General features: G+C 39.2%; 1 protein-coding gene across 5 annotated transcripts in view; it reads left to right on the top strand.

The window, feature by feature from the left end:
• Window positions 1-17,315, top strand: part of Samd12 (sterile alpha motif domain containing 12) — a 401,118-nt gene that overhangs the window by 218,400 nt on the left and 165,403 nt on the right. For all 5 annotated transcript variants that reach the window (XM_069991305.1, XM_069991303.1, XM_069991301.1 and 2 more), the window contains exon 4: window positions 6,237-6,377. In XM_069991305.1, the coding sequence (XP_069847406.1) occupies window positions 6,237-6,377 (141 nt within the window). The remainder of the gene's footprint in view (window positions 1-6,236; window positions 6,378-17,315) is intronic.

Raw genomic sequence — 17,315 nt, 5'->3', positions numbered from 1 at the left:
AGGACCCAGTAAATCAATGCCCAGTACTCCCAAAATATAAGAGAAGATAAGAATAAATGTAATAGGCAAGAACATTCTATAGTATTTTCAAGGTAAAAAATCCCATAGAGATTTTTTAATTATTAAAAGCTCCAGGCCAGACATGGTGATGTATGTCTGTAGTCCCAGCTACTTAGGAGGTGGTGATTGAGAGGATCATTATCGAAGGCTATCCCAGACAAAAAGTTAAGCAAAACCCCCATCCTCCCCATCTCACACACAAGCTGAGCATGGTGGTACACATCTGTGATCCCAGCTCTGCAGGAATAATAGGTTGGACAATCTCAGTCTAAGACTAGCCTTGGGGTAAAAGGACAAGACTATCTGAAAGATAACTAAAAGGAAGAAAGGGTTGGGGGCCATCAAAATCCAGTACTATGGAAAGGAAAGGAGAAGAGAAAAGAGAAAGAGAAGAAAGGGAAAGGGAGAGAGGAAGAGCTCTACCAGGGATGAACATCAACAAAGAGTCTCTTTTGCCATCTATGGGTAAAGAATGTCATAGGCAAAAATAGGGTGCTGCTATTCATTGTGCAGTGGGGTGTTTCACTACTGTGCACATCCCCTCTTATATCTACATGTGCTCCTCCATAGAGAGGAGACAAAGGGAGCTGTGAGATCAAGGCTGGTCTGTGAGACATAGCCCAGGCGAAGCCTCTTCCCTGCTTCCTGCTTCGCGCCCAGCAGTGCAGTCCTTTGCCAGATTCCTTCTATGTCCTGTTCTGGTTCTCCCTCTTTCCTGTGCCTCACATGCCTTTCTCCTTCCTATGCACCTCCTTGAGTTTTGTCTTTTGTTCAAGGGTTGCCAAAACTTAGGCACCTCTTCCATGAGCTCCCTAAGGACCTGTACTTGCGCCTCTGGCGGGGAAATCCTCCTCCTCATCTGTCTTCTAGCTCCTAGTAGAGGGGCCAGGTCAGTCCATGGTTCACACAGTGATAAGGAAGTGATGAGCCTGCTCAGTGGCTGCTGCCCCAGGCCCTTCAGTACTCTGCCTCTGACTTCTGAGAGAAGACCTTGTACATGGTGATATGAGGCCTGTGTCTCCATTACCTGCCTTCAACCTCGTTGCCTGAGTGTAGGCCCCTTTGTATGAATCAGAAGCCATGGGCCAGAGAACACGAGGTTCTACTCCAGGTGAGTGAGTTGGTTAGCATCATAACTTCTACAGTGGCTTGTTAGGTATAAGACCTTTAGCTATGATAGCTCTTAATCAGTCATAATACTTTCAGAGACCTGTTTTAAATGAGTTTGTCCATGTAAAGTACTTAGCACTGTATTTCACACACTGTAACTGTTCACACTGCTAGGAGGAGGAAGAGGAAGAAGCGGAGGAGTATAGAGCCTTGGCACCCACCTATCACGGTGGTTCTGAATTGTGAAGGGTGTGTGCATATGTTATTTGACCCTCGCTGTTATTCTGTGTTATGGTGTAATTTTTATTATCTATTAGGCATTAAGATACCAGTTGGACTTTCCTAAGAGTGATATATGTGTGTATGTTTCCATACAGAGAGAGAAAGGGAGAGAGGGAGGGAGGGAAGAGAGAGAGAGAGAGAGAGAGAGAGAGAGAGAGAGAGAGAGAGAGAGAGAGAGAGAGAGAGAGAGAAATAAACTGTTGTGTGATTATTGAAGTTGCTAAGTCTGAAATCTACAATGTTGGTGGCTCAAATGAGGATTTTTAGCTCAAAAGCCAGAAGTTGGTCCACTCTATAAGGAATCTGACTTACCTAATCTACCAAATTCAATACCTCTCTCATCCAGAAACAATAACTGAATGTATGAGTACCTCGTGGCCCATCCCAGCTACCATTATGGAGCTGGCATACACAGTGATATCTTCAGATGCAGCAAAACTCACTTTCCCAGGTTGGTATAACAGCTTACTGTTCGGCTGTGTATTTCCTGGCCTGGACCTCCACAAGAAGTTCTGTGTATTGCTATCATTGAGGAAGGACTTCTGATGGAATTCAGGTCTTTTTCTTAATGCCAACCACCAAGTGAAACAATTTTAATTGTCCTCTTTTGTTCAACTGTATCCTGTACATTGTTCCTCCAGATCCCAGGTGTTCCCAAAAGGGGAAAAACATAGCACATCTCTGATTTCCTTCATCCAACACATCCTCTCCTGGAGAAGTGACTCCATTTCCTGCTAACTACTGGAGCCACCAGCCATTGGTGGGTCAGGTTGGAAATCTGAATCATCTCTGAGATCTGCTTTTCCTTCATGTGCTACTTGTAGGCATTACAAAGTCTAAGAATAGATTCAGGGTTCTTACTCTTTTCTTCCTCTGCAGTCCTAAGGCACCACCACTTCCTGTTTAGGCTTCCTGTGGTATTTTCCAGACTGTTCTGAGTGCCCTATACTTAGCCCTCTACCCCTGATCCACTTTCCACCTAGTGACAGAAAGATTCTGTTAACCTGATGTTGTGCCCAAGTTACCCTTGCTCAAAACTTATCTATTTGTAGACAGGGCTGTATTATCTAGCCCCTGCCTGCTCTCAGACTCTGTTTCCTATTATTCTCTTGTCCTGTACTGTCTGCCACGGGGACACTAGCCATTCCCCTAAATGCCTTGGCAATTCTATTCCTTCCTATTTACTTCTGGTTCCAGTGTCACCTTTTCACTTTCTTAATCCCCCAAAGCACAACATCTATCATCTTCCTGTCGGGAGTCCCTGCCTGGCCCCCCAGCTCCACACCCTGCCTTGTCTTAGAGCACTTACTTCAACCTGACATAAAATCTTGGTTTCCATATCTGGAGAAGGCCTCGGTGTTTTGGTACATCTTCTTCCTCACACTGCACAAGGAGCACTGGGAGGACAGAAGACACTGCGCATATCCCCAGCACTTAGACTTGTGGCAGGCCTAGGATGGTGCTGAGCACAGTGTTGATAAAGGAAAGAAGTAGAAGAATTGGGAGTATTAATGATGTAAAGACTTTGAGTTTTTCCCAACTCCACTCTGCCTATATCACCTAACTACCATTTATAACCAGTTTGAGGAACTAGCAGACTCATTCGGTGCTTTGAGATGGAGATGATTATTGTTCACTCTCCATCCTCTCTGTGTGTCAATGAGTGGTTAAAGAACCACCGTGCTCTTGTGACAAAGTTAAAGCCATCCAAGTGCTGTCTTTCTTGTGTGTCTGCAATAGCAGCCTCCCTCTTCATCCACACTGTTACTGGACTCTTGTAAAAATCTTTGCTTTATCTAGTTCTTGTGATTCTTACTTGCTCTTTAAGTCTTAGATTAAACGGCGTTCGTTATATGATGGCTTCCCAATGCCCAAACCAGATGAAGTCATCCAATTTTGAGCTCCCATATTTCTTTGTTTTGTTGGGATTTTTTTAAATTTAATTTTATTTTGTTGCAAAGGATATGTACAGAGGGGTTACAGTTACATAAGTAAGGTCATGAGTACATTTCTTGTTGAACATTGTTAGCCCTTCCCTTGTTTTTTTCCCACTTCCTCCCCCCACAACTCCCCTCCCTGCAAGTTGTAAAGTTCATTTCCTACATAGCATCTTTTGAGTATCGCTGTTGCATTGGTTCACCCTTTGTCCTTGTTTTGTCATTTTTTTATTCCCCTTTCCTTCCCCAAATCAGATAAATGTGCATACATGATATAGAGTACCAGGGGTACCAGGATCAAAAGTAGTGACTACAGTGGATAAACCAAATGGGGGAAAAAAAAAGAACTTCATACTGTACATTAAAAACAACAAAACCCTCTTGTTTCCATATCTTGAAGTTCATTTCAATTGTCATCATTTTATATGGGCATATGTACATAGCTATTGAGCTATTGTGATCCTCTGCTAGGATCATCCTAGATATATACTAATTGCTACAAATGAGGGAAACCATGGAACCTATGTTTCTTTGGGTCTGGCTTACTTCATTTAATGTGATTTTTTCCCAAATCTTTCCATTCTCTTAGGAATGGGGCAATGTCATTCTTTTTCATGGAGGCATAGAATTCCATTGTGTAGATATACCACATTTTCTTGATCCATTCACCTACTGAGGGGCATCTGAGTTGGTTCCATATCTTATCTGTAGTAAATAATGCTGCAATGAACATAGTTGTGCTAGTAGCTTTAGTGTGGCCTTGTTTGTGATCATTTGTGTAAATGCCCAGGAGTGGGATTGCTGGATCATAGGGGGAGCTCTCATATTTCTCCTTACATAGAATTCATCACATACCTGTAGACACATCATTAGCTGCCTTCTTTGCCAGTCTGAAAGCTTCAAGAGTGACCATCGTCTGCCTTGGTCATCATTATGCCCACATGATACATCTGGTAAATGTTCAATGTTTGTGGGAAAAAATGTATTTTATGGTAAGCAACAAAAATCCACACTATAAATTGAAAACTAAAGATATAATTGATGACAGACTCCTTACTACTTACTTGATGCCTGCATGAAAAGCAGCACATTTATTTGGACTCTTCTTTTAATGCATAGTCAGCAGAAGGAGTGAAAAAGGACATCGATGGGATATTGCTCCCAGAAATGATTTAATTATTGCAAAAAGTGGCAAAAGCACCAGCCTGATGGCACTGAAGAAACCATGGAAGCCAGTGAACTGGATTTCACTCCAGATTCCCATTCCCCAATCCTGATCTTTCCCAGATGGTTTATCAGGAAATTCTATGCACATTACCCTTGATCCTTCTCCTGAAGATTAAGCCTTTTATTTTTCTGTCAAGGAAGATAAAGCATAACTGGAAGCATAGTGTGAAGAGTTTGGAAATGTTTTTGCATGTTAAATATTCTTTAATTTCTCCACTTCTTTTTCTATGGAATGGAAAGTAAAACATCTATAGTCTCACGATTTAGATAACAACATTTGAACAGCTGAATAGTTAATATTGAAACAGATGTGTGCTTATTCCAGCACAAGCTCAGAGTGGCAGAGACTTATGGGATTTGATAGGAATCACAGTAGAGGGGAAGCATGCAGACCTCTAGGGGAAAGAAATGGACTGAGAGGAGATGGTGCAGGGCTGCCCAGTGTCTGGGTGGGTGGCACTGCAGGCACTCACTTCTAGTGTGCCTTGCTCAGTACTCTCCAGATGTCCATGTTCACTTTGTTTCTCCTTCACTCACCTTATCCTCAGCTAAGAACAGAGTTCTCAACAGCTGGATATGGACACCAGTCCAATGCCAGTGGTGCAGTGGACATGTGGAGGGCTGCAGATTCAAGGCAGACTTTCAATACGTGTTTCATAGAAGCATGCTTGTACCTCAGGCTGTGTGTTGCTGAGGTTTTCCTAACCAGAGTTAGTTAGTGCATCTGGTTCTGCAGCTGGGCTGTCAGTGACAGACTGCTGCGGCCGCTCAAGAACCCACCTCTAGGAAGAGTATTGTTTCTATGGAAACCTGCAATCTGTGACCCATATATCCAGATTTGAAATTTGCCGTTTTATCTACCTGCATGTACAGACAAGTTAGGATTATTGCTATTGTGTAAAAATTAGAGTTCTCTTACACATGTGACTTCTCTTCATCCAATCTTTTTCTATTATATTTTTACTATCTTCAGGTAGCTGTACAAAGGAGTTTCAATGCAACATATCAGCTTATTTTTTTAATTGTGAAAATACCATACAGAGGGGTTACAATTACATGGGAAAGGTAATGAGTACATTTCTTATCAAGCATTGTTGCCTCCTCCTTTGTTTCCCCTTCCCATCCTTTCTCATCCCCTCCCCTCCCCCCCGCGCCAAAGTTGTAAAGTTCATTTTTCGACATAACAACTTGTACATCTCATTGTTGCAATGGGCCCGCCCGTATCCCTATTTAAACAATTTGTTTTTTTTTTCCCTTCCCCTCCACAAATTATACCAACATCAAATACAGTGAAATCAAATACAGGGGTTATACCATGGGGGAGGGACATACAAAGCAACAAAGAAATATCTTATAAATACGACATATAAGCTTCTGAGTGTAGTGCATCTTGGTCCATATTACCTCTTTCATCATTCTCCCAACAGCACCCATCCCCTCCATTTTCCTAATTTCATAGGGTTTGAACTGCATATTATGACTGCTAGTCCCTGTAGCCAGACCCCCTGCTCTGAAGCATCAGTGCTTAGTTGGAAAATTCTATTCAGCAAGGTTAGCCCAAGCTGGAAATCCTCCAGCAAACTGCTCATTTGCTTTTCTTTTCATTTAACCCCTTTGCAGGACGAGCCCTGTTGAGACTCACAGACAAGAAGCTGGAGCGCATGGGGCTTGCCCAGGAGAACCTCAGACAGCACATCCTACAACAGGTGCTCCAGCTGAAGGTGCGAGAAGAGGTCAGAAACCTGCAGTTACTCACACAAGGTACCCTGCTGCCTTCCAGTGGGTGGGGGGAGAGCCAAGGGGAAGACAAAGAGCCTGTCACAGTGACACGTGGGAGGTTGGGGGACTTAGTCACTATTTGCTTGCAGGATCCCTTTGTTGAAAAAGAAAAAAAAAAAAAAAAATATATATATATATATATATATATATATATATATATATATATATACACAAAGACCATTTTCCACCCAAAACATTTCTTTTTCAAAGTTTACTACAGAGAAAGAGATGCATAAATAAGGTCACCCTCTATAGCTATATAGAGTATGCACTTCACAGCCTCAGAGTATGCCAGTAACATAAATCAGTGTTTGACTTTATCGTCTAGAGTTGTTCAGTGTACAGTCTGCAAAACTGTACCGTGCAGCTGTGTTGTCTTCATCTAACCACACATGCTGAGGGTGTCTTTGGAATTTGACTGATTCCATAGTTAACAGTGATATAGGTAGAAATTATGTTGTGTTTGTTTTACTTTGCTTTTCATTAGCTAATGGAAGACAAGTATTTTTATGTGTTTTATGTAAATATAATTATAAATACGCATACTTTTTGCCTCTTGAACACCCTATTTTGACTCTTGAGAATAAAACAATTTAAAAATATAGACTAAAGAGAATTTAAATCTGGGCTATTAAGGCCATGTAATTCCAAACAGGAATTATTAATAACTTCAATGTTTTGAGATCACTGAAGTCTTATAGCTATGAAGTGGCAGGGGAAAAAATCTATACTTTGAAAAGAACCTTGTTACCTTATATGTAACTTGGGTTTACACAAAGTCAACTTCCACTGGCTGTAAACTTTGTTTCCCTGTTAGTGCCCATTGTGCATCATTTTTTAAAAAAGCATGCTAAAATATGTATTTTCAAGAAAGCATGATAAAATATGTGTTTTCAAGAGCCTTGGGTATTTTTCAATCTGCAGAATATTGTAATTGCATGCATACTGATATTGGAGAAATCTGGGTCAGCCGACTTTCATGTTATTGCATTTAGATTAACCCCGTAATAGTCCATTTGCCTAGAGGAAATAATGTGCTGCCTGAAAGAAGGCTGCTGCAGGGGAATAAATTATAGACTGTGAGCTATATGAAAATAATATTGTTTATCTGCTCAGTATTGTTTGACTTTTGTACTGAGGTACCCCCACGTATGAGTCTTTAGGTAGTGCTACACTGAGTGATTTAAGTTTGAAGATGACAACATGATATGCTTTTAACTTCCCTTAATAAAGAGATAGACATGTGAAGATTTATAACAACAACAAAGAATTCAAAGTGCTATTTATAAAATGAAAAGCAATTGAAAAAAACCTAGAGGTTCAATAATATGGAAAGTCATTCTGCTTAATTTCACAAGGTGCAACCTGATATACTCCTTCAAGTTACATCCTCAAGAATATATAATGTGAGAAAGGACTCAAGAAATGGGGGAATCCGTTTATGAAATGTTACTTGCAATTAGATATATATGCACAACACACACACACACACACACACACACACACAAGGTACAAAGAAAGAACATTGCAATCAAGTATGTAATATTTCAGTAGCTCTCTCTGGGTGGTAGAATGGTAAATGATTTTAATTGTTTTCATTATATTTATCATTGTTTTCCAAGTTTACATTATAGTTACAATCAGAAAATTTGTGAAGCTACCATAGTAGCAGATTTCTATCTAGGTATAAGCAGCTTCTCTTTAATACCTGGACTTCCTCAGCTATTCACCTTCTGTGAAGCTCACGGAGTTGTGTGTGTTTTTACAAAATCATTTCCTGAGCCTTCGTTGCACCAGATGCATAATACATAGGATGCTTCCTGAGATAGTGCTCAAGTCTATTAAGCCATGTACATGTTTGTGTTCTGGTAATACTAAGTTCAGCCTTTCCTATTTCGTGGTCAGCACTTCCTTCAGCTGTAAATAGCTTGCACATTTTTCGTTTGTACATTCTCTTTAAAAGAGATCACTGTTCTCTAACTCTAGGTATATTGTTTAAACTCCTCTGACCTTTCCTTTTTTTCTTTTTCTTTCTTTTTTGGCCATGGGGCCTGACCATTTTTGCTCAAGGTTAGTTCTCTACCACGTTGAGCCACAGCTTTACTTCCAGTTCTTGAATGGTTAATTGGAGATAAGTCTCACAGGACTTTTCTGCCTGGTTAGCTTCGAACCACGATTCTCAGATCTCACCCTCCTAAGTACCTAGAATATAGATGTGAGCCACTGATACCAGGCTTCTGTGACATTTCTTACTGCATATTAATACTTAAACTCATTTTACATAAGACATCCTTTAGAAAATCCAGTCTCTTATTGATATAATAGTTTCTCAAAAATGATAATAAATAGGAAACAAAACTCACATGATTTTAAGGCTAAAAATAGTGGTTATAAAGCTAACTACAGAAGCTTTGAAATATTTGCATCTGGTTTTGCTACAGTAAGAACTTGAGTTCCTTCCAGCTAAAGGAACTAAGTGAGACTTGCCATAGGAGTGACCTTCTGTTCCATAGTAGATATTTGAGTCTTCCTATCTACAGATCTTAATCAGCAGAAAGAACAGGCAGATCTCAGTATATACCTTGGTGCATGCTGAATGCCTGGGCCTCCCTTCAATAGACACTTGTAGGAATGGAACAGACCTCCCTGCATCCCACAGGGCTGTGTGAATATCATTGTTTCTGTTGGTGTTGATTGTCTACTCTGTTCGGGCTACTTCTGGATGCTGGGAAGCCAAGGTTAAGGTATGGAGAAGTCAGTGTCTATTGAAGGTCGCTTCTTTCTAGGCCTTCTACTGGGGTCTAGTTTCTGCTATTCTCAACGAGCAAAGCAAAGAAGGAGATCTCTGGGCACTAATCCACTTGTGATACTCCACCCTTATTCCCTAATTTCCCAGTGAAGACCCCATGACAAATAGCATCAGCTTAAGAGTTAAGGATTCAATATGCCAGTTTTGAAGAACATGGTATTAAATCCTTTACATAGATGTCTTAAGTTATGTTGGGTTTATTTTTTTCTAATCAACTAGCACCTTAAAGGAAAATTCTTGGCCTTGTGTGCTGGCACCATGGGAGGCAGAGGTACTGGGATCATTGTAATCTGAAATCAGCTCTAGTAAAACTGATAAGCTTACCTAAAATGTAAAGCAAAAAAAAAATGTTCTGGGGGTGTGACTAAAGTGGTAGAACACACCTGTCCACCAAGCACAAGGCCCTGAGTTCAAAATCTAGTATCACCATAAAGAAGATTCCTATCTCCAAAGTAGTCCACTTTTAAGGAAAGGAATTTATAGTAAATGTGGTTAGATTTCTTATGTGTTTATTTCTTGCTTTTGGGAATAGTTTCAAAGTATAGGCTCTTGGGAAGAATTTAGTGACCATTTGTGGGTACAAAAATAATTAAATTATGATACATCTATACAATGGAATTCTCTGAAGCTATAAACATAAGCATAACAAATACTAACATGGGCTGCACATGGTAGCACTTGCCTGTAAACTCAGTGCTTAAGAAGCAAAGGCAGGAAGATCTAGAGTTAAAATTAGTAATATAGAAGGATCTCTAGGATGCCATGAGAAATAAAAAACAAAGAAAGGTATAGAATAATATGTACAGCATACATTGACTAAAGAGGGAAAAATAAAAATGCCTCTGTGTGTTTTGTGTACTTAAGAAAATACTGATTGTAGGTGGGTGCAGGTAGTTCCTGTAACTCTAGCTACTCAGAATGATGAGATCTGAGGATAGAGGTTTAAAGCCAGCACAGGCAGAAAAGCCCAATGAGATTCTTACCTCCAATAAACTACTCAAAAATCCAGAAGTGGGACTGTGGCTCAAGTGGTAGAGCGCTAGTGGTAGAGCGCTAGCCTTGAGCACAGAGAGGCTCAGGGACAGTGCCCAGGCCCTGAGTACAAGCCCCACAACCTGAAAAAAGAAAAACACCTCATTGTTACACAAGAATATAATCACCTGTACCTGTGGAGTAGGGAAGAAGATAGATGGAAAAAGAATGTACACCATTTGTGTCACTTTGCATTTTTAAATAAATGAATGTATTAACAACTTGAAAGAATAAACATTTTGTCGGTCACTGGTGGCTATGCCTTTAATACTAGCTACCCAGGAGGCTGAAATCTAAGGATCACAGTTTGATGCCAACCTGGGTAAGATAATCCATGAGACTCTCATCTCCAACTAACCACCAAAGAAAAAAGGTGGAAATGGAGCTGTGGCTCAAGTCGTAGAGTGCTAGCCTTGAGCAAGATGAAGCTCAGGAACAATACCCAGACCCTGAAGTGAAGTTCCAGGACCAGCACACACAAAGACACACACACACATACACACACACACACACACACACACACACACACACACACACACACACACACACACACACACAGAATAAACATTTTTAAAATATACAAGAAGAAAGAAGAGTGAGTTGTAGTATCAGGGAGTATCAGGGAGGCTTGACTTTTTTTTTTAATTTAATTTTATTTTATTTGAGAACATACTGTACAGAGGGGCTACAATTACATGGGCAGGATAATGTATACATTTCTTACCAAGCATTGCAGCCTCCTCCTTTGTTTACCCTTCACCTCCCTTCCCAGCCTCCCCCCTCCCCCCACCCAATTATACCCCCCCTCCACAGCCCACACCGACATTGTAAAGTTGGTTTTGACATGACATTTTGTACTTCTCATTGTTGCAACAGGTCCACCTGAATCCTTAAACGACTTGTTTGTCCCCATCTCCTCCACATGTTATACTGACATCAAATATAGTGAAAGCGGGGGTTACACTGTGGGGGAGGGACATACAAAGCAACAAAGAAATAATCTTATAAATGCATTAGAAACACATGCATGAAAGAAACGAAAACATTAAAATACATATTTAAGGGTTCATTTTCCTAACATCACATTATCTGACCTTTTCCACTTGACTCATACCTATACTAGATATTGCAAATAAGGGAAACCATGGGACCTATGCTTCTTTGGGCCAGGCTTACTTCACTTAAGTAAGCTAGTCCCAAAGAAGCAGAGGCTTGACTTTTAAATCCTGATCTTAACACTTATTGCTATGCTACTTCAGGGAAACTAATGAATCACTTTGTACTCCAGTTTCCTAATTACTGAAATGGAGATCAGTAAGTTTTCCTGAACAATAAGGATGTGGCAAGATCTGAAGGAGCTAAAATATTAGTCACTCCATGCAGACTGATGGCAAGAACAGAAACTGCCTCTCTGTCATTCAGTTTCATCATTAAATCCAACTCATAAACTTATAATATACTTCATACTTTATATAATATATAAGTTATATAATATGTAACTTTAATATACTTTCATACTTGGGTACCATACAGTTTACCCACTTAAAATTTAAAGTATATAGTATAATAATTTTTAGTTGAACATGCTAAAAGATAACAGCTATTACCACCAGTTCCTAGATGTAACTCATCTGCTTTCTGCCCATTTACCTATCCCAGGCATTTCCTATAAGTGGAATATATAGTATACAGTCCTTTATGGTTGGCTTTCATTTTAAGGTCTACTCATGATATAAGCACATGTAAATATTTAGCTGCTTTTTTTGCTAAATGATATCCAGTATAAATGTACTATTTATCAGTGGGTAGACATTTAATTTGTCTTAGATTTTTGGCTCCTATCAATGCTTCTTTGGATATCTATATGCAAGGTTTTATGTGAGTACATGGTTTATACTCAGCAGTATTCACCTGGCTGGGTGGTAATGCCATGTGTAACCAAAGCCACCAGCATTTGTGATTTCCACTTTCTCTATATCCTCACCAGCGCTTGTTACTACTGTCTATCCTACCTGATCTTCTTTGCCCTAGTTGTTATTGTGTGATCTAAAGCCATTCTACTATGTATGAAATGGTATCTCACCGTGGTTTTGCTTTGCATATTTTTGTTGGCAAAAGGTGTTGTATACTTTTTTATGTGCTTATTAGCATTTGTTGAAGATATAGGATCCTTTGCTCATATGTAATAGGATTATTTGTTCTTTCCTAAGTTTTACTTTGACCCACAACATTTTCCTGTGCTTGATTAACTCACCTTAATTACAAGATCTAGAGGTAAATATTTTGTCACCATTTCCAAAGAGAAGCTCCAGCCTCTAAGGTTGAAACTTTGCACCCACTAAACATATTTAGAAAACCTGCCACAAACTCCAAAATCAATTCCAAAGTGAAACAACTGAGTGCACTCTAACGATTTTCTTTCAAGGAAGCAACAATCTTTTGGATGTTGAAATTAAACATGCAAGCGTACACCTGCCCGTGCGTGCATGAGCTCATACACACACACACACACACACACACACACACACACACACACACACACACACACACACACACACACACACACACTCAGACACACTCATACCCTGAATCAGTTGTATCTGTTTGTACTCAGACTCTAAATAAGATATCACATCTGAAAACTCATTCTGCAGTGTTCTCAGGAGAAATAATAGATTGGTAAGTCTATCTTTCCCATGGTCAACTGCTGTTTTAAAACTTGCCTTTGAGCTTTAGATTTTCACCTGGTGTTTTTACACAATTAGCCAGGAACCCATAACTATAGCCAGGGTAGTTATAAGTAGACTGGTAGAGCTGTGCCTAGTCATTGTGGATTACCTAAACATAGGAAAATGAATTTTTTTTGTCAGTCAGAGGGCTTGAACTCAGGGCCTGAGTGCTATCCTTGAGCTTTTTCCACTCAAGGCTAGCACGCTACCACTTTTGGTTTTCTAGTAGTAAACTGGAGATAAGAATCTCACAGACTTTCCTGCTCAGGCTGGCATTGAACTCTGATCCTTGGATCTCAGCCTCCCAAGTAGCTAGGATTATAGGTATGAGCTACTGGCACCCAGCTAAGAAAAATTCTTTGCTTTCCTTTTCTCTTTCCCTCCTTGTCTGGATGCTAAGTGTCAAGAAACAGAAGGCTTTTTTAAAAAGTGTAGGATGGACTCTTAAATATATCCACTTATCTACCCAAGCAGTCTAGTGATACAACTCCTGAAACAGATCAGCATCAGAAATTAGAGCCATCCTTCAACTTAAATCCTGGTATCTGACTCCCCTACTCTACACATAATGGTCCATAATGACTTGACATTTGCAAGTAACATAATCAATGACTGGCCTGGCTTTCATGCCATCCCTTTTGTGCTCTTAAAGTGATTTTCCCCTTTGAGGGCCTTTGGTCTTCTGTGTCTGGTCCTTTGGGCAACCAAGATGTCATCCTGGGTATGCTTGATTGCACATTCCTGTTAGAGAAACCCAATCAGGTCAGTATACCTCTAGTTCTCTGTTGGAAAACACAGTGTACAGTGGGGAAATCATTATTCCACTTTCCTGTGATTGATTCATGACAGAGCCCTGGAAAGGCATTCTGTATAACACACATCAGTGGTAGAAATTATGTTGGACTCCACCAAATTAGTCCATAGCCAAGGTAATCAGGGCTATTCTTACCATTTTAACCATAGATGTTATTCCCACAAAGAACTCTCCAGGAATAGTGAATGCTGTTTTCATGTAGTTATATGAAACATGTACTAATTAATTGTCAGCTCTTGACATTTTCTCTACCATACATAGTATCATACACATGGAAGAAAGTCAGGACAGAGGACATAAGCAATGTACCCAAAGCCAGACAGCTGGTAAAAAGAAGGGCACAGGTCTAACTCACAGCAAACTTTTTTCAATTACATTTCACTGTCTCTCCTCTGTCGAATGGAGTAAGAATTTTCATTCCAAGTAGTAATTGAATGAGAATTTATGTGGAAATCATATACCATAGTCCATAGTCTATGGGCTTACTGTTCCAGAGGTTAGCAAACTTTCTTATAAAGAAACAGTGAATTTTTGTACGTTGTATGATATCTGTTGTACCTATTCTGGGCAAAAACACCATAGATAATACTTACATTAAATGGGAATAGCTACATTCCAACAAAAATTTAATGCTGGTTTATATAACTGAACAGAGTGAAAAAGGCATCCTTTGGATTGGAAGAAAATGATTTAAAGTTACATATCTGATAAGGAGTTAATGTCCAGAATATATCAGGAACTTGTACAACACAGCAAAAAAAAATTTAGTTTAAAAAATGAGAAAAGAACTTAAATAAATAATTCTCAAAAATGGCCCTTTAAAAGCACATGAAAATGTGCTCATTAGTAATCATTACCGAAATGCAATAACTCAAAACCACCTTGATATATTTCGCTTCACACATTAGAAGGGACATGATCAAAAGATCAGAAAAATAATGTATTAGCGTGTGCGTTGGTATAAAATGTAAACTTCTACAGGCATTATAGAAACAGTATTGAGGGGGTTGAAGATACGGCTCAGACCATGAAGCACCATCCCATGAGCAAAAGCAAGCATCAGATACCAAGTTCAAGTCCCAGTCTTGGACAAAAGGGTAAAAAAAAAAGTATTGGAAATCTAAAGAAGATTAAAAGTAGAATTACTTTAAGATAGATGGATTCAACTTTTGGATGTATGTCTAAGATAATGTGAAGCAGGATCTTGAAAAAATATTTGCCCACCCCTGTTCATTGCAGCATCATTCACAATAACCAAGAGAAATAGATAGGTCAACAGACAATGCCAATATATACAGATTCAATGATATATTATTAAGCAGTAAAAGAAGTAAAATCTCACATGTTACCACATGGCTGAACCTCAAAGATATAATGCTAAATGAAAGCAATTACAAAAACACAAATATATAAGATTTCACTCAGTTGGAATTGATCTGTACAACTTGGGGGTTGCAGGTGGGAAAGTAGGAGAAAAATGAGGGAAAGGGTAACAAGTTTGACAAGAAATGTACTTATTACCTTACCTATGTAACTGTAACCCCTCTGTACATCACCTTGACAATAATAAAAAAAAAAAAAAAAAGAAAAACCATAGGAGCAGTGCCTGGGTCTTGAGTTCAAGCCCAGGACTAGCATACAAAAAATTACATTCTTAATAAGGGTAAGTCTGTACATATTGAGGAAGAACTACAACCAGTACTTTCTCAAACAGTGAAGCAATAAGTAATTGTTAAACTTTACTATAATGAATAGCTGTATGCATAGAAAAAGAAGTTAACTAATTTTTAAACTATGATTAATAAATCATAATTTTTCTTTCATTAAAACAGATTTCACTCAGATGAAGTATATAAAATAGTCAGAATCATAAAAATAAAAAGCTGGTGGCTCATGCCTATAATGCTAGCTAATCAGGAGACTGAAATCTGAGAATTGTGGTTGGAAGCCAGCTGTGGCAGGAAAGTCGGTGAGACTCTTACTTCCAGTTAACCACCAGAAAACCAAAAATGGCGCTGTGGCTCAAAGTGGTAGACTTGAACAAAAGTGCTCAGGGACAGCACCAAGGCCCTGAGTTCAAGCCCCATGACCACCAAAAACAAAAACAAAAAACAAAAACAAAAAGCCAAGCCAAAGAGTGGTAGTTATCCAAGGGCTAAGGAGAGGAAGAATTAGTGTTTATGAGTATAAAACTTTAGCTTTTCATGATGAAAAAATTAAGGAGATCTCTTGCAAAATTATTTCACAATATTATATACAGTATTGAATTTTATAATTAAAATAGGTATGATGATAAGTTTGATGTTACTAATTTTTTGTTTTATTAACAAATCATAGTTTATGGCCCGATGCTGTCTAAACTCAACAATGTCAAGAATCATCATCAAGATTATTATAAATCATTCTCTGAATCTTAGAGGTGCCGTAATGTGGCCCTTCATCCTGTGGAGTCACTGTCAGCTACAAATACATGGACAGCATAAAATACATCTGTAATTGTGAGATGCAGGCAGTAGAAAGCAGTCTCCCAATTGGAAGCCAAGGCAGATGATGGTAGTAAATGCTACCATCTTCAAATGCCTTTGGAATTGCTGCCCTGCAATATGAGAAAGAAAAAGAGCATGAATTTTTTACCCAGGCTAGTTTTGGCTCATTCAACATTAGTGTTTTCCAAAGGACTTCTCTCTCCATTGCCCAAATAGAAGTGTCAAATTTTAGCTGGGAACTGCACAACCAGATGGACTTCCCCCAAAGCCCCATCTTTTTTGAAGGGCAAAAATTAGCAACATTACATTCTAATCTGAGAAGACTTCCCAGCACTGTGTGTACAGATGGGGTATTTCAGTCTAGTCACCTCACAGTGAAGCTTCAGCAACTGAAGTAGGCCATCTGAACTGAAATGGGCCATCTGCTCGCATACCTTGCTTAAAGAAGGAAATCTTTGTAGACCAGAGCAATGGATTCCTGAGAAATCGTCCAGTCTCTTTTTACAGACATGAGCACCAAGACTCAAATCAGTATTAGATGATTTCATGTGATTATCGAACTAGTTGGTAGTGTAACTGAATTTAGATCTCAATAAAGGCAATAGCAAGGGCTCTTACATATGTAAACCATATGTTTTACCTAGTATTTTTAATCCTTGAACATTCTCTTGAGTGACATTACAGTGGCTATATTGGACTGTGTCTCCTATGATCCAATTAATGGCTCAGATAAAGGTTTGGATGAGCAATTCTACAGAATTTTGTACAAATTTTACTTCTGTGATTGGGCTTTTCACTATTTCATTGGGTCATTGATTGTGATCTGCCAAAACTGTGCCCCTTTCCAATTTTATCTAGGACAGCATTGCCTCTAACAGTTTCTTCCCCAAGCTTTCCCCTGACACGTCACAAAACCTTCATATCCTATTACACAAAATTCGTGGCAAGATACTTGGAATTCTATCAAGTCTCTAAACTGTCAGAGAAATTCTCCATACCACGAGTTTTATAGATAGAAGCCTAAACAAAACCATCCTCAAGGGATTATGA

The sequence above is a fragment of the Dipodomys merriami genome, unplaced genomic scaffold, assembly GCF_024711535.1.
Source record: "Dipodomys merriami isolate MVZ:Mamm:240054 unplaced genomic scaffold, mDipMer1.0.p SCAF_4, whole genome shotgun sequence".
NCBI classification, from domain to species: domain Eukaryota; kingdom Metazoa; phylum Chordata; class Mammalia; order Rodentia; family Heteromyidae; genus Dipodomys; species Dipodomys merriami.
The sequence above is the reverse complement of the archived record's forward strand: the minus strand, read 5'-3'. Positions and strand labels throughout refer to the sequence as shown.